This window comes from Phlebotomus papatasi, chromosome 3, assembly GCF_024763615.1.
Source record: "Phlebotomus papatasi isolate M1 chromosome 3, Ppap_2.1, whole genome shotgun sequence".
NCBI classification, from domain to species: Eukaryota; Metazoa; Arthropoda; class Insecta; order Diptera; family Psychodidae; genus Phlebotomus; species Phlebotomus papatasi.
Genome location: NC_077224.1, coordinates 82,877,058 through 82,901,174, shown reverse-complemented (window position 1 = coordinate 82,901,174; position 24,117 = coordinate 82,877,058). Strand labels below are relative to the sequence as shown.

The 24,117-nt window shown below is 32.2% G+C and overlaps 1 protein-coding gene across 3 annotated transcripts in view; it reads left to right on the top strand.

The window, feature by feature from the left end:
* LOC129806075 (cell surface glycoprotein 1) overlaps window positions 1-24,117 on the top strand; it is a 48,842-nt gene that overhangs the window by 16,573 nt on the left and 8,152 nt on the right. For 2 of the 3 annotated variants that reach the window (XM_055854404.1, XM_055854403.1), the window contains 7 exons: window positions 420-477; window positions 556-769; window positions 13,553-13,829; window positions 13,930-14,280; window positions 19,307-19,579; window positions 22,417-22,617; window positions 22,675-22,788. In XM_055854404.1, the coding sequence (XP_055710379.1) occupies window positions 420-477; window positions 556-769; window positions 13,553-13,829; window positions 13,930-14,280; window positions 19,307-19,579; window positions 22,417-22,617; window positions 22,675-22,788 (1,488 nt within the window). The remainder of the gene's footprint in view (window positions 1-419; window positions 478-555; window positions 770-13,552; window positions 13,830-13,929; window positions 14,281-19,306; window positions 19,580-22,416; window positions 22,618-22,674; window positions 22,789-24,117) is intronic. The other variant, XM_055854405.1, reaches the window with a different exon arrangement.

Genomic DNA, 24,117 nt, shown 5'->3' with positions numbered 1-24,117 from the left:
CAACCAATTCCAAAGTGCAAGAAAAGTGGATCAGATGAGAGCCATCACATAAGAGGATTTTAAAGTTAGAAAGTTTATTTTGCAATGAGAGAACTCACAGTGTTAGTACAACCTCCGTAATTAGAGACCATTCAACAGGTTGTTATTGCAAAAGAAGTTTTGATTGACTAGTCACCGGAAAACTAAACACAGAGTAATCCAATCATCTTGACATTGTAACAATTTTGTGATGATGATCCTACTAAAATTTAAAAAAAAATAACAGGGAAATATTTCCCATTTCCCAGGATTAATTCTCACGAAATTCCGTACAAAAAAAAAAGAAATAATTTAAATAAATTTCTCTCTTGATATTGATTGATTAAAAGTCCTCAAGTCCAATTAATAAATAAAAGGCACTTGTAATACCTTCATTTCAGCTGCTGCTTTCGAGTTAGAACCATTGGTTACCAAGCTTGATGAATCTTTACATAATAAGTGAGTATTCTCGATGATTGAAATGGTTTAGGATTACACTGAACTTATGTATTTTCTATTCTGTAACATCTCAAATAGCATTGACAAGACAATGTACAGAAAGAAGAATTATATGGCTGAAGTGGCAGATAATCAAAGGCACTCGGAGAAGGAGAAGTATGGATTTTCAGCTGATAAAGCTGAATATACCACTAAAACTGACAATAAAGTTATGGCAAATGGATATGGAATTCATGGTGATTCGTGGTTTAAGGAAGTTCTTGAGCTCAGAAAGAAAGCAGGAGAATATAAGGTAATTAACATTCATTCTATCACATTAATTTTCCCCCCAAAAATAGCAAAATGGAAATTTTAATTGTTAAAATTTTAACAGCAGAAATATTTTTGAGACAGGAGCCCATCAAGCTTAATAAAAAGTGAAGCTATTTTTCAGTTCTCCTTGTATAAATTTTGCAAATATTGCACTACGACTGAAACAAATTTGCTCCTAGTTCTTGTATTATTTCGGCGAACATTATGAAATATGTATTTTAGTATACCTTTAATACACGATTTCAAAATATATCAGACTGGTAAGTCAATTCTCTTTAGGAAAAAACTTGCCAATAGTCTTCAGTGCCTCTATGCAAAAATGTATGGAAAATGAAATGTCAAGAGGCCCCTGTTTGAGAAGAATTATGTTCCTTTACTTCCCTGGTTTTTTTTCCCAAAGGGTGAGTCATTCGAAGAAACCCTTGACAATTGACTGAGGAATGTTTCGTGAAACCCGAGATCTCGAAATAAGCTTTCGAGAAACTTCACTAATACACACTGAGAAAAAAAGAGGGTGCTATTAACTTTTTTTCCTCATAACTTTAACACTTTTTAGGTGTAAAAATACATCAACATTTTTTAATGTTAATTTTACACCTTTGTTAAGGGTAAAATTAACATGAAAAAGGGTAACTTTAACCCCCAATACACCTAAAAATGGCATCCAAATCTGGGGTGCTGCTTCGGCATCAAACATTGAGATCTTCCAAAGATTTGAAAACAGGATATTTAGAAGTATTGTATTGTATTGTATTGTATTTATTTTCATCTTGCATTTCGCATTTCCCACCTCCCATGCGTCCATCGACGTCTTAGCGTTGGTGACCAACCTCCAGAGTGAAAACAATGGAAAACTCGAATCTTGAATGCCCCATGGTATGTGCCTGCCTCCGTCATCAGGTGTGACCTTGACATGCCCTCTGTTCAGGACGAAATCCGAACAAGTACTCGCAAACATCGATAAAGGCTAATAGCTCATCCGAATTTTCTTGCTCGCAATTTATTGCTTGTCCAACCTAGGCAAAGATTGAAGAGGAGTAGAACCTTAGTGTTTGTCAATTAGGTTTCTATTGAACCATAATTTTCTTTTTTGTAAGACAAGTCACTGGACTTTGTTCTTTTCGAGACATTTTATTCTTCATTGACAGAACATTTGCTTATTGTATAATTATACAGATTGCAATAAGGAAGTGCGTCACAAAAAAAAAAATTTACACCTTTTTAAGGGTAACATTAACATGAAAATGGTAACTTTAACCCATAATACACCTAAAAAGGGTAATATTTCCACCGATTTTGGATCAATACTGCAGGGTAAAATTAAAATTTCCGGAATGTTATTTTAACTTTTTCGGATTTCTCTCAGTGCAGTAATTATTTGTCTATAACAGAATTACTTTGAGAGATCTCTATCACTGAGAGAAATCCGAAAAAGTTAAAATAACATTCCGGAAATGTTAATTTTACCCTGCAGTATTGATCCGAAATCGGTGTAAATATTACCCTTTTTAGGTGTATTAGGGGTTAAAGTTACCCTTTTTCATGTTGTTTCTACCCTTAAAAGGTGTAAAATTAACATTAAAAAATGTTGATATATTTTTACACCCAAAAAGTGTTAAAGTTATGAGGAAAAAAAGTTAATCGCAGCCTTTTTTTTTCTCAGTGATGAAATCCTAATTGTGTTTCTGAAACCTGACAAGTTTTCTCGACTTCGCGAAACTTACGAAAACTTGAAAAATCCCAGACACACTCAAAACTATATAATCGGGATGATTGCATGACAGATAAACCCCTAATTTTCTCAATTTCTAAGTTTGGCAGCTGTCATTTAAATCCCTATAAAAAAAATTAGTGCCATTCCGCAGTAAAATCCTTAAGAACTATCACCATTTCCCACGAAAAATTCCAAAATTCCACAACGGGTACCTAGGGAAAGATAGGGTGAGGCCAAATGACAAAGCTGAATTGGCAACGCAAATCCTATGGAATCTTCCTCACTTTGAGGGAGAACCCTCCTCAAGCTGTCCTTGAGAAATCCCCGGTAACATGTCACAGGAAAACGGAGATTTTTCTTAAGAAAATCCCAGGGAACTTTCCGAGAATGGGGAAAAAAACTGAGAGATTTTTCAAAGGGATGTCATCGTAAACCAAGGGGTTACTTAAGATGGAAAATTTGTGTCCATATTCCGTTTATTTCATGGGATTCCAATGTGTTTCTACACTGAGAAAAAATAGGGTGTGATTAACTTTTTTTGCTCAGAACTTTAACACTTTTTAGGTGTAAAAACATTAACATTTTAATGTTAATTTTACACCTTTTTAAGGGTAAAATTAAGATGAAAAAGGATAACTTTAACCCCTAATACACCTAAAAAGGGTATTTACACCGATTAACATATCCGGAATGTTATTTTAATTTTTTCGGATTTCTTTCACAGTGTAATGATTCTAAATGTGTGATTCCCTTAATAATTCAATTCGGTATTCTGTGATTCTCAATTATTCCATCCTGTGATTCTCTTTATCTCTGATATCTTCGAATTTATGAAATTTCAGATGTTGCTAAATACGATCAAGATAATTTTTGAACAATAGGAAGAGCTACAATGTCGCTATGGAACAGGTTTAGGAAATATCTAGTTAGAAAGCGTTCCACATCAGGCCTTAAAATAATCAAAATAGGGTTGGAATTCAATTTTTGAAAGAAAGTTTGTGAAACTCTAAAAAGACCATTATCAGTCCATTTTTGATCAAAAATTCCCGCCATTTTCTTCAACGAAAAGCCTTAATTAAATGCTTTATTTTAAACATGTAAAAAATATTTTTTATCAGAATTTCCACTGGATTTTTTTTATGGAATGTTTGCGTCTGAATATAAGTTAATATATAATCATAAACGATTTGAAAATTAATTTATTGTGAACTTTCAACAGAAAGTTTGTCGAAATCTTCTTTTAAGGTGGTTTTAATCCATTTTCCTTAAAACATAAAAGCTAGTACTTATTTTTGGAAATCGATTAAATCTGATTAAGTGGTATCTGTATCACTTAAAATCATCAAAATTGGATTAAAATAAGTTTGATTTTGATTTTCAAGCATAAAAAGCTGATTTAATCTCTAAGAACATCGTTTTGGGATCCTCAAACTTATAAATGCAATTTCCTGGAACGGAAAGCTACACACTCAGATCCATAAAAACGCTTTTGTACCCTTTGTCTAAATCCGACAAAATCTCTCAAATCGGCACAGTGATTTCTTAAAAAAAAACAGATCGTAACTGGATTCTCTTTTCCTTTTATTGATTTTTAATTAAGCTCAAAGTCACAATAATTCAGCAAATTTTTACAAATTTTTTAGGAAACTTTTGTTCTTTGCGTTCGAAAAAAAACGATTTCTTTTGGGGATAGTTTCCCAATTTGATTCCTGTTTTGCTAAAATCCTAGCCGCATCCTTGCCTCTAAATAGATCCTCTTATCAATCCTAAATAATGGGCACCTCAATCTTGAATAACCATATTCAAGTGTTCTACTGAAAATTTACCTAAAACCGCAAAAAGAATGTTTTATCTACCAAGTGTTAATAAAATCAAAATAATTATATGAGGCTCATAATTTTGGTGGGGCATAAATTGTTAAGGAAAACCTAAAATGAAATAAATAAAAAAGCTACAGGTTCGCATTAAAATTTTTACCACAAATTTATCAGGGGAAAATTAATTAATGTATAAAAACTTCAAAATAAATTAGAGGAGAAATTGAGTCAACGCTCTGAAAATATGGAAAATTAACTGTATTAAACAATTATGCAACACTAATTAAATTTTCCACAGGAATTCACTGAGCATTATTGGACGCAATTGATTTTTCCTGAACTTCCGTAAAGTTTTCTATAGCAAACTATTTGGTTATTTGGAATAATGTACGCATATTTATGAGAATAATTTACGTGAGATTTATGGTACGTAATTCCCCAAGTTGCTTTTAAAAAAATTCCTTTTTTTGGTTTTTTTATTCTTAAATTATTCTAATTTTTTTTATTATAAATTAAATTGAAAACCGATTCCAATGTTCCTCAAGCCTGACATAAGGGGTATTAAATATTTGAAGTTAAATGTTAATATTCTAAGAAAATCTTTTGGTTGGGGAAAACTTGATGAGCACAAAATTTCCATCTCTCTAAAGAATTTGGTCTGTCTATTGGAGTCCCGGTCAAAATTTCGAAAGGGCCAAAATCACGAAAGAACCGAAATTCCGGATGATCATCAATCTTGAAAGATCATAAATCTCGAAAGATTCTAATTAAATCCAGAAATATCCAAAATCCCAAAAGTGTCAATATTCCGGAAGATTCTATATTGCGAAATGGTTAAAATTTTGAATGAGCTAATATATCGGAATATACTAAATTCCAAAAGGACCGAAATCCCGAAAGAGCTGATATCCCGGGAACTACCAAATTTCAAAAGGACCAAAAGCACGGAAAATTCTAAATCCCGAAAAATCCTAAACCTGGAATATTCTAAATTCCGAAAGGGCCAAAGTCTCGAATGATACAATATCCCGAGGGATACTTATTCCCGAAAGGACCAAAATCCCGAAAGATCCAAAAACTCGGAAGATTCTAAATCTACACAGGGCCAAAATCTCGAAAGTATCAAGATCTCGGAAGATACTAAATTTGGAAAGAGCCGAAATCCCGGAAGATATTAAATCCTAAAAGATCCTAAACCTCAGAAGATCCAAAATCCCGGAAGATCCTAAACCTCGGAAGATTCGAAATCTCGAAAGGGCTCAAATCTCGGAAAATCTTAAACCTTGGGAGATCCCAAATCCAAATGGGCCAAAATCCCGAAAGTGCCAAATTCTCGAAAGATACTAAATCCCGAAAGACTCAAAATTCCGAATAAACCAATATCCCGGAAGATACTACATCCCAAAAGAAACAAAATCCCGCAAGCGTCAATTTCCCGGAAGATACTAAATCCTGATAAGCTTAAAATCCTATAAAACAAAAATCCCGGAAGATACCAAATCCTGATAAGCTTAAAATCCTATAAAACAAAAATCCCGGAAGATACTAAATCTTGAAAGGACCAAAATCCAGGAAGATTTTAAATTTCGGAAGATCCTATATCCCGAAAAGGGGAAAATCTTGAAAGGGTAAATATCCCGAAAGATACTGTCGCGGATGGCCCAAAATCCCGGAAGATCCTAAACACCTAAAGGACCAAAATTCCGGAAGATCCTAAACCTAGGATAATTCGAAATCCCGACAGAGCCAAAATCCTGAAATGGTCAAAATCCTGAAAGAGCCAAAATCCCGGAAAATACTAAATCTTTGTTCGTACTTTTTTGTAAACACACAGAAAAATATTCGTAACATTTTGTCATTTGTTTGTAAAGTTTTACCAGACAAACAAAAAACGCTCGTTAAGTGATCATGTTACGAACAATGTATGTGAAAAATGTACAAACTTTAACAAACTTGTTTGTGGGTTATACGTACGAGCATTTCGTAAGTCCTGAATAGGAATTCACAAACATTTACGAATAATTTTACTAAATATTATTTTCTCATGTAGATAAATGTAATTTTGGAATGTTAACATAATTTGGAACTATTCACTATTTGAAACGGGAATAGAGAATTTTTTCCATAATAAATACAGTGTTAAATTTTTATTTATGTATTTACTGTTGATATTTGCTTATTTGTGCTCCAGATAGAGCAAAAAACTATTCATAAATTTTCCACTACAGTTTGTTTTTCCTCTTAAGTGGCTCATTTTTCATGTTGATTTTTATTTATACGATTTTGTTGGCATTTCTTCGGTTTTTAATGCAAATTTTCTGGGAAAAGAAGTGTTATCTCAACTTTTAGCAGTACGTAAAGTTTTTAATTGACATAATTATTCATTTTACAAACAAAAAGTCTCTTTGTGAAATGTCAGCAAATGAGGAATAAGACAAATTGGAACTCAGAAGAAAAATCTCGCAAATCCCAACAAACAATATTCCGGGGAAAATGGATAAGAGCACTTCTAGGAAAGGCTTTGAAACCGAAAAACTTGCATCCGAATTGCACGAGAGGTAGACATTTCATTAAGGAGGTATCTTTTTCAGGCTCTTATTTGATAAAAAGTGAGATTAAGTCATTCCATAGGGTTGCAAGAAGAGTAATTTTGAGGTATTTTAAGGTGATTTCGTAGCAAACTGGAGGCTGATACATATCCTGAACTTCCAGGATCTGATATTGAGACAATGTCATCAAATCATACTCTATTCGTCAGGACCTTCCTTTGCAGAATTGCTAATAATACCTTGAATTGACGAGAGTTTTAATCTAATTGGGAATGTCAAACCAACAGATAGATTGTCATAATCACAGGTTTATGATTTTATTAGATATCAAGTCAACAAGGTACTGGACGCTTCTCAACTTCAGAAATTTAGAATCTTTCTGGATTTTGGCTCTTTCAGGATTTTGACCATTTCGGGATTTTGGCTCTGTCGGGATTTCGAATTATCCGAGGTTTAGGATCTTCCGGAATTTTGGTCCTTTCGGTATTTAGGATCTTCCGGGATTTAAGATTTTTCGAAATTTTGGGTCATTCGGGACTTAGTATCTTCCGGGATATATACCCTTTCAGGATTTTCCCCTTTTCGGGATTTAGGATCATTCGAAATTTAAAATCTTCCGAGATTTTGGTCCTTTCGAGATTTAGTATCTTCCGGGATTTTGGCTCTTTAGGGATTTTGACCATTACAGGATTTTGGCTCTGTTGGGATTTCGAATTATCCGACGTTTAGGATCTTCCGGAATTTTGGTCCTTTCGGTATTTAGGATCTTCCGGGATTTAAGATTTTCCGAAATTTTGGGTCATTCGGGACTTAGTATCTTCCGGGATATTTATTCTTTCAGGATTTTCCTCTTTTCGGGATTTAGGATTTAGCAAAAAGTGCAAAAAAATGCTCGTCAAGTGATAACGTGACGAACAATGTTTTTGAAAAAAAGTACAAACTTATAAACTTTTTTTTGCAAATTCACAAACATTTACAAACAATTTTAGAAAATGTTTTTTTGTGTAGTTGCAAATTTTGTCTTATTCCAAATAACCTGAATGTAGCCTACACAAAAAAACTGTTCGCAAATATTTGTAAATTCCCGCTGTGAACGTATTAAATGTTCGTATATCAGAAAGTTCATACATTTTTTTCCAAACATTGGGCTCTATTTTGCGAATAAAGATAAAGATAAAGTTTCAAAATAAAGATTTTAAAAATTTCAAGATTTGGTATTCTGCGATCTTGGATAAAAATCCCAAGAAATGCAAATAAAGATTTCAATATCCAAAGTGTCATCGTCGCTCTGTCATTTGCGACTTTGGTCAACGTGCCGATTGTGCTGTAAGTAACAGATGCTCCTATTCTAGTGAATTTATAGACTGTGGGCTGTGATATAATCTTCTTTTGAAACTGAGATGGACGAAGAAAACAATCCGAATGGTATGTATTGCATAATTGATGACTTCAAGAAGATTTGCGAACAAGTAGAAAATAACCTCACTTTGCACATACTTATTCGTCAGTTGTTCGAGATACAAATCCTGGAACAAAAAGAGCTCGAAAGGGATTAAACACCAAAAAGTCTCAGAGGGAATGTTTTGGGAATTTCGCTATAAAGAACCCTAGTGTTTGGGATTCCCTTGCCTCAGGGTACGATGCATCATGGGACGAACTAAATAAGATGCTGAATGATTTGGGACCTCCTCAGAAAGTCAAAGACGATTGCATCAAGGTAACGAAATCCTGACGTCCACGCATTTGTATAATTAATTTTAATGCAAGTGTATGTATGCGGTTTGCATAGAATTTCAGAGATTGGATATATCAGTTGAAGCACAAGAAGAGGTCAGGCTGCAAAAGAATTTTGAGTAACTTGGAGCAAAAAGCATTGGCTGCTTTCGGGAATATATCTTACGAAGGTGATAGCACTATTAAGGCAAGGGGGATACCTTCAACTTCAAGTCACTCCCAGTTGACACCATCAGCTTCTGGATCATTTTCGCCACCATGTAATGGGTTTCCGGAAGATCTTATCGAGGAACTTCCAGACCCTCAAACTATTGCAGATGAAATTCCCAGGAACAGTGATGATCAAGAAGGTGTTGGAAGACGTAGACCGCAAAAGAGACAAACTTTGGATGTGCTCACTGAAAATCTGGTGGAATTGATTGAAATGAAGAAACAACGCCATGCAGAGAAAAAAGAGCGAGATGACCGAATGGTCAAAGCCTGGGAACTACTAGGAGAAGCTGCCTTTTCCCTAGCCAATTCCAAAAATAAGGAGTAGGTAAAACAAAAATTAGTTGTTCTCACTCTTATAATACTACTTTTTTTTATTGAAGTACAAATTTTTCAGAACAATTCAGAATTATTGAATTCGTAGAATTTCATTTTTCTTTTTTCATTTACTAAGGCATTAAAACCCTTTCTTTAGTGTTAATTTAAAATAGGTATTCTTCAGTGAAATAAAAAAGTGATATTAAAGTTTTAGTTCATTTTTTCTTTTATAAAGCATTTGCATATTCCTCTCTCAATTCAACAGTGATTGCATAAAGCTGTCCTTGCTCAACAGGATCATGATCATCATTTATTTCTTCAATTTCGCTATCATCGAACTGAACACCTCTCAATTTCATGTAATTATAAAGTGTGAAACAAGAGTTAATAATTTTTCCAGCTGTTGTAGGATAATAGTGTAGAGTTCTGTGTTTTAGAAGACATCTAAATTTCGACTTCAAAATGCCGAATGCGCGTTCAATTACTTTCCTTCCTAGATTATGAAGTCTATTAAATTTGTGTTGAGCTCGTGTAGCAGGATCAACATATGGCGTGAAAATAAATGGCTCGAGAGGGTATCCTCTGTCAGCTAAAAGGATAAATTCTTGACTATTTAATAGATGATTTCGAACAGGCGATTTACTCCAAATTCCGCTATCGTGAGTTGAGCCTGGAAATGAAGCATTAACCCACGTAAATAACAGATTTGAATCGCATATAGCCTCGACATTTATGCTGGTATAATGTTTCCTGTTTCTATACAGTCTGGCGGGACGAACAGGATCATTTTGTGGCGGAGCAACTATAGCGATGTGTGTACAGTCGATGGAGCCTATAATATTATTCAAATCAAATTGTTCCTGGAATCCCGCAGAGATAGATCTTTTTTCGTCCTGAGATGTTGGAAATTTAATAAATTGATCTGCCAAGTGGTCATCAATGAGTCCAGAAATATATGAGATGCACCGAGAAACTGTAGCCTGACTCATGTTGCACATATTATTCCTACCGACTGAGACTTTGTAGGACCCTTTGCCATAAAAATGTAAAGTGGACAAAACCTTAAGATGAAATGGAATTACTTCTGATTCGAAATTATTCGATGAATCCCAAGATTTTAGCTGGTCAATTAAATCCAATGCCAAATTTGGAGTCAGAACAAATATTTGACGAAATGTATTCTCAGGCAATTCAAAGGGGTTCGATGCATCCCGTAATGCTCGAAGTTGAATTCTGTTCAATTGACTGAAATATGAAAAATATTAAAAAAAAATTTGTTTGTCTCCGTTTAAAATTAATTTGTAAGTACTCGATCTTACTTTTCATCCAGGCGTCGTCGCAATTCACACAATTCTCTAATAATAAACAAAATAAGGACGTCTTCCATTGAAGGTTTTACTTTACACACTCTATCAACACGCAAATAAAGATTTCAAAGCACCTCGAGACCACCTTTGAAATCTTGAGAAAAAATAAAGACTTTTGAGGTTAGAATCGTCTTGAAATCTTGCTTGCAGAATACCAAATCTTGAAATATTTTTATCCAAGCGAAAAATAAAGATATTTGACAGCTTTATTTTGAAATCTTGTTTGTAGAATACCAAATCTTTATTTTTCCCTTTATATCTTTATTTTTATCTTTATCTTTATTCGCAGAATAGAGCCCATTGTTTTTAATGTAATCATATGACGAGCAATTTTTGTTCTTTTACAAACATTTGTTTGTATATTTTGGCTTTTCTGGCAAAACTTTGCGAACAAATGACAAAATTTAGCTAACATTTGTCGGTCTTTACGAACATTTACGAACAAATGTTAATAAATAAACAAAAAAAAAATGCTTGTCAAGTAAAAAATGTTCAAACTTTTATGAACTTTTTTTTTTGTGAATTGTCAAACATTTACGAACAATGTTACAAAATAGGATTTTTAGATAAAATTGTTCATAAGTTTGTTAATTTTTCCTGGGGACCTACAAAATGCTCGTTAATCTTTATTATACTAAAAGGTTCATAAAAGTTTCTACTTTCTTGACAAACATTGGCCTCAATTCTGAGACCACGATCAAGATCAAGATCAAGAAAATTTCAAGATTTTGGTATTCTGAAATCAAAAAATCAAGATCAAGATGTCAAATTTGTCAAATGTCTTGGAATCTTGAAATCCAAGACACAAACCGTGTGGATATCAAGATTTGCAATTCTGGAACCAATATTTCAAGATTTCAAGACGTCAAATTTCTTGTTTTCTTGAAATAATTCCAAGAACCTCTCGGAGGTGCTTGGAATTTTCAAGATAGTAACTATTTGAAGAATTTCATATGGAAATGACTATTGATGAATAATATTTCTATAAGAGATGGTACAAAAAGAGAATTACTTTGAAAAATACTGTATTTGACCTTGTAATTTAATCGAAATGATACGTATCTCTAAATGTACATATCCAAGTACACTACCCTGAAGATACCTGCAAAATAATCACATCTTGCATAAGCATTTCTTGGTTTATCACAGGTCACAAATTTGGTTTGCACTTCCTGTACTCCCGTTTATAGCCTCTCATTTATTCTATAATACGTCCTATAATTAATTTTCCTATTTTATATGACGAAATTTCAACAAATTCAATAGAGAAATGAAGATGTCAGAAGTGACGTTAAGTGTGGAAAATCTTGAAATCTTGGTTCTTAGCTAAGACATTTTAAGTTCCATAAATACTTCGCGTCAGAATACGAAATCTTGAATTTGGAAATATTTGACAGCTTGAAATTTTGATCTTGATTTTGGTCTCAGAATTGAGGCCATTGTTCGTAACATGATCACTCAACTAGCGTTTTTTGTTCTTTTAGAATTATTTGTTCGTACTTTTTTGTTTGTCTGGCAAATCTTTACTAACAAATGACAAATTTTTACGAGCATTTTTTATTTATTTACAAATATTTACAAACAAATATTTATGAAAGAACTAAAAATGCTCGTCGAGTGATGATGTTACGAACAATGTTTGTGAAAAAAGTACAACCTTCTACAAACTTTTTTCTAAATTCACTAACATTTACGAACTATTTTACAAAATATTTCTTTCTGTGTAGATAAGATTCTTCGCTAAATATTTGTGAATTCCTTCAGGTAACTTACAAAATGCTCGTAAAAGTTTGTAAATTTCTTGACAAACATTGTGCGTAACATGATCACTCGACTAGCGTTCTTTGTTCCTTTATAAACATTTGTTTGTACCTTTTTGTTTGTCTGCCAAAAACTTTACGAACAAATGACTCAATTTTACGAACAATCTTTATGTGTAAAGCAAAGAATGCTCGTCAAGTGATCATGTTATGAACGATTTTTGTGAAGAGATACAAACTTTTACAAACTTTTTTTTGTGAATTTACAAACATTTACGAACAATTTTGTAAAACATTTTTTTCTGGTTACATAAAATTGTTCGCAAATGTTTGTGAATTCTTACAGGTAACTTACAAAATGCTCGTTAATCGTATAACCTACTAAAAGGTTTGTATTTTTTTGAACAACATTGTTCGTAACATGATCACTTGACTAGCGTTTTTTGTTCTTTTACAAACATTTGTTCGTACTTTTTTGTTTGTTTGGCAAATTTTACGAACAAATGATAATATGTTACGAACATTTAGAAACAAATATTTGTAAAAGAACTAAGAATTCTCGTCGAGTGATCATGTTATGAACAATATTTGTGAAAGAAGTACAAACTTCTACAAGCTTTTTGTGTAAATTCACAAACATTTACGAACGATGTTACAAAATATATTTTTCTGTGCAGAAAAAACTGTTCGGAAATGTTTGTGAATTTTTACAGGGAACTTATAAAATTCTCGTTAATCGCATAACCTACTAAATGGTTCGTAAAAGTTTGTACTTTGTTGACAAACATTGTTAGTAACATGATCACTTCACTAGCATTTTTTGTTCTTTTACAGACTTTTGTTTGTACCTTTTTGTTTGTTTGGCAAAACTTAACGAAAAAATGACAATATTACGAACATTTACAAACAAATTTTAATAAAAGATTAAAAAATGTTCATCAAGTGAAAGAAGTACAAACTTTCACAAACTTCTTTTTAAAATTTACAAATATTAACAAACAATTTTACGACTTCGTTTTTCAGTGTAAATTTCAAAGGTCAAGGTTAATGATGCTTTATATTTGTGGTATTTTCCAAAGGTAGTGTGCGTAGGCTCAATTTAGGAGCCCTATCAAACACTAACTGACCTGCAAAATATATTATTGCGAGAACTTCCCCCAAAATATCCTCAAGTTCATCATACGAGCAGTCAAATTTCTATCAGACTTTATTTATTTTAATTAACCATTTGTTGATTTAACATTACAACCACTGACCATTTCCTCTGTACACAAAATTTGCCATTTGAAAACAGTGCCGAGGATGGGGTATTGAGATAGACCCTGAGTTGTACAAGAAACAGGAAAAATTGTGGGAGCAAGTTTCACGCCGTAGCTCACTTTCTGCCCTATCGCTTGCATCAACGGTGCGTCCTTTCACCAAGGAGGAGAAGGACAAGGAGAACACGAAGAAGAGTTCTCCAACTAAAGCCCCAACACATAAAGTATCGGGACAAGTTTACCCAACTTTTGATAATGCTCTGTTGCGTCGAGATGCTGTGCGTCATCATCTCGAACGAACTACCGGACCTGGTAATGCAATTAATCCTCAAGTGGTCTATGCTCATGCATATCAAATAAGAAAATGTAAATTGCTTATGGGGGGAAAATTCTCTATGTTGGGATATTGCAGATGTTGAAGAGGGGACACTTTTGCCATCGCCAACACGTGATAAGCTTATGCCGACGATTCCCAAAAGTCGCGAGGATGAGCACTATACACAGCGTGGCAGTCCAAAGAAGAGTATTGCTTCGCGTCATGAGAGTCCACAGAAATCTAGTCCGCAGAAGGGAAGTCCCAAGAAGACTCCCAAAAGTGGTCACAAGGGCAGATCTCAGTCAGTTGGACCAACTGTCACGGATTCTGGAAGTTCCCCAAAGCGACAATCACGAAGTAGTTCAACTGCTCCAGCATCAGCATCAGCTAAAACCACTAAAAAGCCCCAAACAGCTCAAGGACCCGAAGAACGTCGACCAAGACCAAGTAAGTCAGCATTTTCTCCAGAAATTGTCCATCAAAATTCAAATTATCTCTCTTGAAAGAAATTAGGCAAATTCAACAAAAAAATTTCTCAAATAAATTTATTCGGCAAATCTTTTTCATCTCGAAACTTGATATATTTGTTGCCAAGAAAATTCATGTTTTCATTTCTAAATACATAAAATTACTTCTTTCGCATGTGACAGAACATAGAGTTACAATCTCCTTAAAGCATGGTATTTTATTTATTTATTTATTTATTTATTTATTTTAGTAACCTTCCCATGACATGCTTTTGATATTTCTCATCTATAGATTTCAACATAGTCTATTAAAACTTCTCTAATGCAATTTTGCAAAGAACTTTTTCTGTGTTCGTTATATCTGCAAAATAAAGTTCCCCACGACTGTTTTATGTGAAAACGTGTTCGAAGCTTGTTTAAACTTATAATGGGTGAGATTCTTATTGCAAAACAAGGCGAAAATGACACCTTCACACTTTTTAGATCAAGAAAATTTCATGAAATCAAAATTTACGTTCTTTTTGTTTTCAAAAGATTTGCATAAGTCTATCTCTTTCTTCCCTACTCAAAATTCGATTGAACTAAATTCAATTTGGTGTGATCTTCAAAAGAAGAAGAAGAAGACTGCGAAAGAGTGGGATAGATATATGCAAAACGTTTCAGAAAGAGAGGAATGGGCGAGAGGACTGAAAATGACAATTAACATTGAAAAAACAAAATTCATGACTTTCGGGATCAAGGATAAATGCCTCCAAATCGTACTGGAAGGGCGAATATTGGAAGAAGTGTCAACATTCAGATATCTCGGCATCATGATAGACAGTAGGCTGGATTTTAAAGACCATATTCAGAACCTCAAACGTCGCCTTTCTGCAATAACTGGAGCGGTCAGAAGGAACAGTGTAGGAATTGGCGAAAAAACGCAAAAAATTATGTATTATGCATTGTGCCACTCAATTATTCTATATGGGATAACAATTTGGGGGGTGTGTGCAAATAAGGACAGTCTAGACCAATTACAAAGAGCACAAAATAAAGCTATAAAAGCCATTTATAATCTAAATAGTCTCACAAGTTCAGACATCCTTTATAAAAAATTAGAGATAAATAATCTAGAACAAACTTTAAAATTAAAACAACTGACACTAATCTTCAAGATCCATAATAAAATTATTCATTCCAATCAAAGTTTAAAAATAGAACCTAATCCTAAAAACACTAGAAAATGTAACACAATAGCCATTTCCAAACCAGTTACAACAAAATATGGATTAAACTCAGTAACATTCTCCGCAGTATCACTTTACAACAAATTTCAAGCAAAACTTCACTTAAATGATCATTTAAATATTAATAATCTTAAAATGTTAATTAATAATAATCTAAAACACTTGTAACTTTTTTTTTCTCTCGATTTCTCATCCGCTACTATTTTTCCGAATTAAATACAAACTCAATTTATTAAGACAACATTTATAATATAGTCCTATGTAAGTACTCTGTATTTTTGGGCATGAATAAATTCAAATTCAAATTCAAATGTAAATTTCATGTAATCGAAATTCACATCTCTTTTTTTTCTTCAAAGCTTTGCATATTTCTATCCCACTCTTTCAGACTCTTCTTCTTCTTTAGAAAGTCATAAAAAATCAATTTAGTGCAATCGAGTTTTGAGTCCAAAAGACTGAGAAAGACTTATGCAAATCGTTTGAGAAAGAAAGGGACGCGAATTTTGATTACATCAAATTATACCAAGCTAAAAGGTATGTTAGGGGCATTAGAAATAACAATTCGTGTTGGTATAATTTCGCGAAATTAAAATTCGCGTCCCTATCTTTCTAAAAGATTAGCATAAGTCTTTCTCGCTCTTTCGGACTCTACTTCTTCTTTTGAACGTCATAACAAATACAATTTAGTGCAATCGAATTTTGAGTCCGAAAGAGTGAGAAAGACTTATGCAAATTTTTTGAGAAGCAAAGGAACGCGAATTTTGATTTCATCAAATTATACCAAGCTAAAAGGTATGCTAAGGGCATCAGAAATAACAATTCATGTTGGTATAATTTTGGTATAATTGGTATAATTTCACAAAATCAAAATTCGCATCCCTATCTTTCTCAAAAGATTTGCATGTCTTTCTAATTTGTCGGTCTCAAAATTAGACTGAACTAAATTTAATCGAACTATAGCTCGAAATCATGCGAATGAGTAATACAATCCCTGATGTTTTAAGGCTGTATTTTGTAAGGCTAAATTCACAAATTTAGTCTAATTTAAAAGTACTATTAGACTTCCGGCACACCTTTTAGATCGGGAAGATTTCATGAAGTCGAAATTTACTTCCTTTTCTTTCTCAAATGTTTTGCATATGTCTATCTCATTTTTCCCTACGCAAAATTCGATTGAAATAAATTGAATTTGGTGTGACGTTCAAAAGAAGAAGAAGAGTTCGTAAGAATGGGATAGACGTGTGTAAATCGTTTGATAATGGCTCCGGCACACCTTTTACATCAGTAAAATTTCATGAAATCAAAATTCACATACCTTTCTTTCTCAAACATTTTGCGTATGTCCCGTATGTCTATCCTATTCTTTCGAACTTCAAATTTGGTTGAGCTAAATTTAATTTGTTATGATCTTTAAAAGAAGAAGAAGAGTGTGAAATAATGGGATAGACTGATGAAATAGATTTGAGAAACAAAAGGATGCGAATTTCGACTTCATGAAATTTTCCTGATCTAAAAGGTGTGCCGGAGCCATTACAAAGCTAAATGGTCATTTCTTTCAGTAAAAAGAAACGTACAATGCTATTGCTATAAGTATCATTACTGAGCGAAATTGTTATTTTTATAAACCAAAATTGATATTTGACTTTGCAAAATTGATTTATTTTTGCTGACTGAAATTGATTACCTTTTGGACAGATTTTTTTATACTGATCAAATTTCATAGTTAAACCAAAATTGATTACATTTGTAAAACAAGTTTCATTTTTCACTGAACTAATCTGTATTTGTTGACCGAAATCGATTATTTTCCACAAAGAGTTAACTTTTTTTACAGATTAAAATTTATTTTTGATGGCTGCGGTATACTTTTTAGATCAGAAAAATTTCGTCAAGTCGAAATTCACATCCCTATCTTTCTCAAATGCTCTGCATATGCCTATCTAACTTTTTGATACTGTAAACTAGATAATATTTAATTGAATTTATTATGACATAAAAAATACGAGTTAGAAAAACTAGAATAGACATACGCAAAACATTTGAAGATAAGAGGGTTCTGAATTTTGATTTCCTGAAATTTTTGTGATCTCAAAAATGTACCGGAGCCATAAAAATCAATTTTAAACAGTAAAAAAAATCATTCTTCGTAGAAAATAATCAATTTTGGTCAACGAATACAAATTAGCTCAGTAAAAAATCAATTTTAGTTTACAAAAATAGTCAACTTCGGGTAGTAATGGCGTTAGCACATATTTTCAATTGAGCGAAATTCTGTCCATTGAAATGTGACTTCCTAAACTTTCAAACTAAAATAAGATATAACTGTATCTTTCTGTCAGATAAAAATTGATTGAAATTAATATTTTTGCTGACGAAAATTATATTTTGCACTGAAGCAAATTAATTTCTTACTCATAAAGTTTTTCAAAATTGTATTAATCAAAATTATTTTTTTCTAATCAAAATTAAATTTCTTATCGATTGAAATTGGTTTTTATGCAGAAGAAAAGTGTATTATGGACTGAAAAATGTCAATTTTTGTTGACGAAATTTGAAGATTGTGTAAGCCAAAAATATTTATTTCTCATCAAGATTAGTTTTATTACTGACTGAAATTAATTTTTGTTCTAACGAGAATTATTTTTTTTGTATTGAACAAGATTAATTTTTTATTGACCGAATTTTATGATTGTTCTGACCTAAAGTATTTTATTATTAATCGAAAATTTTTTTTTGTGATCAAAATTCTATGTTTTACTTAAGAAAATTTGGTTTGTTTTTCTGAGCAAAATTCAAGGTTTCTCTGATCAAAATCATTTATTTCTGATCAAAAATGATTTTTATTGATCGAAATTGTTTTTGTTTTTTTTTTGTTGCCGAAAATATTATTTTAATTGACGAAAATCATTTTTCGCTGACAACATTTTAAGATTCTACTTACCAAAATTAATGTAATTTTTAATCGAAAAAACCAATTATATTGTTGATCGGAACTGCTTTTTTTTAAAAAACAAAAGTCATATTTTTTTTACTGAATATTTAATGATCAAATTTGCGGTTTTTACTGAGGAAAATTTACTTTTTTCCTGATCAAAATTGATTTTTTCCTGACCAAATTTGAAGATTTTTATGACCGGATTCGATTTAAATTTTTTACTGACAACTCTTGAATTTACTGAACAAGTCTTTTTTGAATTCTATATATTTTTTACTGCTCGAACTCGCAAAGAGCAGTAATCCCTGGATTTTTTCACCCCCCTCTACGCCCAAAATTTCCACTTTCTACCCCCCGGAGATCACTTTTCTGAACAAATTTTCGAGTTTCGGAGATTAAGGACCTAATAAGTACTTAACAAATACCTAATACAGAATCGTTTTTGTGTAAATTATAGCATAATAATTGTCAGATGAAAATGGGACAATCGTCAGCGCTTTGCGTCGAGTAGTGAAAACAAGACATGGTGTATCTCCTTAGCGCGTCACGTCACTACGACTCGGCAAATAGCTTAATTAAGGACTTAATAAGTACTTATTAAGGACTTATTTAAGTACTTATTAAGTAATTATTAAGCACTTAACATTACACATTTTTTCACAGTTTGTATAAGAATCTCACCTATTGGAAAGAATTGAAAAAAAAATCAATTGTAAATTGAATATCTCTTTAGTTTATTAACTGGGTGAGGTTTTTATGGTCGTAACAGGACAATAAACAGTCAATTTAGTCATTAGAAAATTTAATTAATTGATTATATTTCTTTGTGTACTTTGTTCTAGCCACCCTATCCACAACTCCAAAAAGTTTCCGTTCCAAAAGTAGTTCTCTGCATCCAAGTGGCAGGGCACTATCCGCTCCCAATCACTTACCAAATCCATCATTGGATGGTGATGGTAAAAACCTCACAAGTTCCCCAATTCCCCATTTGCGTAAATCAGTTAAAACAGCTAACAACCATCAGTTGAGACCAAAGTCGTCAGTGATAAATGGTGATCCGATGGCCGATTCCATGATCAGATTCAATCGGCGAAATACAAAGAAATCGGCGGAAAGTAAGTAGAAAACAAATCTTCAAAGCAAATTTTTTTTTTAAAAAAGAAGACAAAATGCTATTAGATAAAATTATTGAAAAAAAAAACAAAAATCAGTAACTTTTTCCAAATTTATTTATTTATTTATTTATTTTTTGTGAGAAAATTATGAAAGAGAATTGAGAGACAAAAAAAATTGACCAAACTTTGAAGAAACTTAGCCGAAAGTCTGCTAATTTGTTATTCGTGAAAGAATTGTGCATTTTACTTACTTTTCGTAATAATAATAATAACTAATTTATTTAACAAATTTACACGCAATTGTGGAACTGTCTGTATGAGTGTACAAAAGTTTTTTCGGCTTCACCTTCTATCACGAAAAAAAAAATATTTCAATGTCCAGTAAATTTGCATTAAATGTGTTGTAGTTTGTACCTTCAATGTTATATTTATGTTTACACTGAAATATTAGATGTGGACGTGGATTGTACTTTTGAAAAAAAAATATAAATTAAATTTAGTCTATTGAACACTGAGCAAAATAAATCATTCACAAGATAAGTATCGCAGAATCATTGAATACAACTCACCATTCAAACTCTCCATTGAAGCTTATCACAATCACAAATATTTCACAAAACATTGCAAAGATATGGGATAAAAGTTTATCAACTTACCACATGAATAATGGTCTGATAAAATTCAAACAAGATTTAATTGTAAATAAAAGATAATTTGATGCATGTTTTAAATAGTTAAACCAACCCTTTTGGTAATATATTTATTTATTTTTTTGATTTTAATACACTTCCTTTTTCGCTCTCAAAAAATCACAAAGTCAAACCGTACTATGTTCTAGAAGAAAGGTTTGTAAAGCTATTTGTTAAAAGTTTGTCAGGAGGATGTTTTTCCTTTTAAAAATGCAAAAAAACATTCTTTTGACAAACAATTACAACGAAAAGTTGTTTAAAGTTTGTCAGAGTGATGTTTTTCAAACTATTACGAACAAGAAATGCTTAAAAGTTTGTCAGAAGAATGTTTTTCCTTGCAAAAACACAAAAAAACCATCCTTTTGACAAACTATTGCAAACGAAAAGTTGTTTGAAGTTTGTCAAAGGGATATTTTTCCTCGTAAAATACGCGAAATATATTTTTGAATTATTATTACAAACAAAAAATGGTTGAAAGTTTGTCAAAAGCGTATTTTTCTTTGTAGAAATACAAAAAAACATCCTTCTGACAAACTATGACAAACGAAACGTTGTTTAAAGTTTGTCAAAGGTATATGTTTTCTTATAAAACACGGGAAACATATTTTTGTCAAATTATTACAAACAAAAAATGGTTAAATTATGTCAAAACGATGGTTTCCTTGTAGAAGTATATAAAACATCCTTTTGACAAACTACTACAAACGAAAAGTTATTTAAAGTTTGTCAAAGGGGTGTGTTTTGTTGTAAAACATGGTAAATATATTTTAGTCAAATTATTGCAAATAATAAATGGTTAAATATTTGTCAAAACGGTGGCTTTCCTTGTAGAAGTACAAAAAGAACAACCTTTTGGCGAACTATGACAAACAAAAAGTTGCTAAAAGTTTGTCAAAGGGCTGTTTTTCTTTCTTTAAATACGGAAAATATATTTTTGACAAACTGTAACGAATAAAAAATGGTTAAATATTTGTCAAAAGGATGTTTTTCCTTGTAAACATACAAAAAGAACATCCTTTTGACAAACAATTACAAACGAAGAATTATTTAAAGCTGGTCAAAGGGATATTTTTCCTCGTGAAATACGGGAAATATTTTTTAGTCAAATTATTAAAAAAAAATCGTTAAATATTTGTTAAAAGGCTGTTTTTCCTTCTAAACATATAAAAAACATCCTCTTGACAAACTTTTACAAACAAAAAGTTGTTTAAAATTTGTCAAAGGGATATTTTTCCTCGAAAAATACAGGAAATATATTTTTGAATTATTATTACAAACAAAAAATGGTTAAAAGTTTGTCAGAAGCATATTTTTCTATGTAGAAATATAAAAACATTCTTTTGACAAACTATTATAAACAAAAAGTTGATATGTTTGTCAAAAGGTTGTTGTTTTTTCTTGTAAAACTTGAAAAATATTACTTAACGAAATTATTATAAACAGAAAGTTGATGAAAGTTTGCCAAAAGAATGTGTTACCTGTAAAATAAAAAGAAAACATCCTTTTGACAAACTATGACAAACGTGAAGTTGTTTAAGGTTTGTCAAAAGGATGTTATTTCTTATAAAAATCCAAAAAGCTATCCTTTTTCTAACTATGAGAAACGAAAAGCTGTTCAAACTTTTCCAAAGTGATGTTTTTTTTAAATTAAATAAATAATTAATTTAAAAATAAATAAATGTTTGTCAATAGGATGTTTTTCATTGTAGGAGTACAAAAGAAAACATCCTATTGACAAGCTATTACAAATGAGAAGTTCTTTTAAGTGTTACAAAAGAATGCTTTTTCTTTTAAAATACGAAAAACATCCTTTTCACAAACAGTTACAAACAAAGTTTGTAAAGGTTTATGAAGAGGATATTTCTCCTTCTAAAATACGGAAAACATCTTTTAGACAAACTATTACAAATGAGATGAGAAGTTCTTTTAAGTGCTCCAAAAGAATACTTTTTCTTTTAAAATACGAAAAACATATTTTTGACAAACTTTTACAAACCTTTCCTTCAGGAGTACGGGACTTTGTGGTTTTTGCTACGAATAAAGTTGCTAAAAATTTGATTACCACCCTCTTCCTGAATTTAACTAGAATTCAATTAGTTGCTTTATTAGTTGCCATGCAATAGAGCTGAAAGGGAATATTTCTTGCAGCTGAGGATGATGCTGTAGACGAAGGTAGGGGTGTGAGTCCGCCTGTTCAGGAGAGTGCTGAGTACATTGTTAAGTCACCGCCAGAGCCTACGAGAGTCAAGTCACCCGAACAGATACTTATGCGTTCTCCAGATCCTGTGAATTGGACAGTGCCTCTTGATACTGGAAAGACATTTACTGTGACTCAGAATGTTAGAGATGGTAGGCTTTGCTCTTCAATTGACACCTAGGTTATCCTTTTAACAAGAATATTTGCAGGTGAAGCTGTCATGAGACCTCATAGTGACTTCAAGGCATCGACCCCAGTGGATAAACCACCGCCAGCACCACTTTCAGCACCGCCAGAGTTAGCAGAACAGATGCGATTGGAAGGTAAGTGCTTAGGAAAGAACAGTGGAAACGCAATGACATAGAACTGTATCACCCGATTTGAACCAATGTCCCAAAATTAGGACTAATATAATTCAATTTTGGATAAAATATTCTTGTCGGTTTTTAAGTTATTTGTAATCAGTTCCAATCAATTGGAATCAATTCACATTTTTCAGGGATTCCAGGACCTTTCTAACGAATCCAAACTTATCAAAATCGGTTGCAAAATAACTTCACTGGAATCTTTCTAACCTTCCACCTTGAAAACCTATTAGAAAGAGTGATTCAAGGTCGTAATATTTTCTTAAAAAAAAAACAAAATAATTCGGTTCTGACCGTTTTGACACATTATAATTCGAATAATGGAAATGGGGAAAACTTGCGAATTTCAGAGAATTCATGAAATCTTCAGAAATATTGCTGCACTTCAATCTAATACGCATTTTGGCACAGAAAGACACATTTTCACATTAATGATATAATTCATGTGAATAACAAATATGCAATTGTAACTAGATCCTAATGGAATATGTCTTCAAAGCTATGAATCAGAGAATTCTACTGACGTTTTTGAATGCCTAAAAAGTCGCCCTAATTGCCCGAAGGTCACCTTTCGAGAAATACCCTCCCGAAGGGTGGTAACTCATTCAGCTTATTCACATTGGTTCTAAAAAAGGTTTCTGGTTTCTCGGGTTTCTTGATGTAAAAAATGGGTTAGGTTAAATGTCCTAAATCAAAACCATTTCCAGACGCTTTAACATTGACAGAAGATTCAACACATTAAGTTCATTTTTTTCTGAAGAGAATTACATAAATTTGCTCCTTGACTCTTCTTGAATGTTACTGTTTAGTGAAAATTCTTTAAATATAATTTGAAGACTTCTTAAATACAAGAAAAATACGCGAGCGTAAAATGCTTCTATTAGAAACATACTAATCCAAATGAAGACAAACGAAATTTTCTAATTGCAGACAAACAGTGTAACTGAAACCGCGACGAAAGGCTTTCAAAACCTTCTTGAGTTGCGCCTGAGTGCAGGATTTGTTCTTATTCCTAAATAAAAACTAAAACAATAGGAAAATCTCTCCAAAAAAAATCATATCTCCGTGGTTTCCAATTGAAGAATTTGCAGCAACTTCAGAAAAACCTTTTTTTTTTATGAAATAAGTAATTATTTCACTTGAAGACTTCACGTACCGTACTCAGCGATCCCATATATTTTTTCGGGAAACCGGGAACTCTAGCCATTCTAATTGTTTATGAATAACTCTTTGGTCACGGACGGAAATGTCTGAGCGATCCAAGGGGTAACTCATATTGAGAAACCC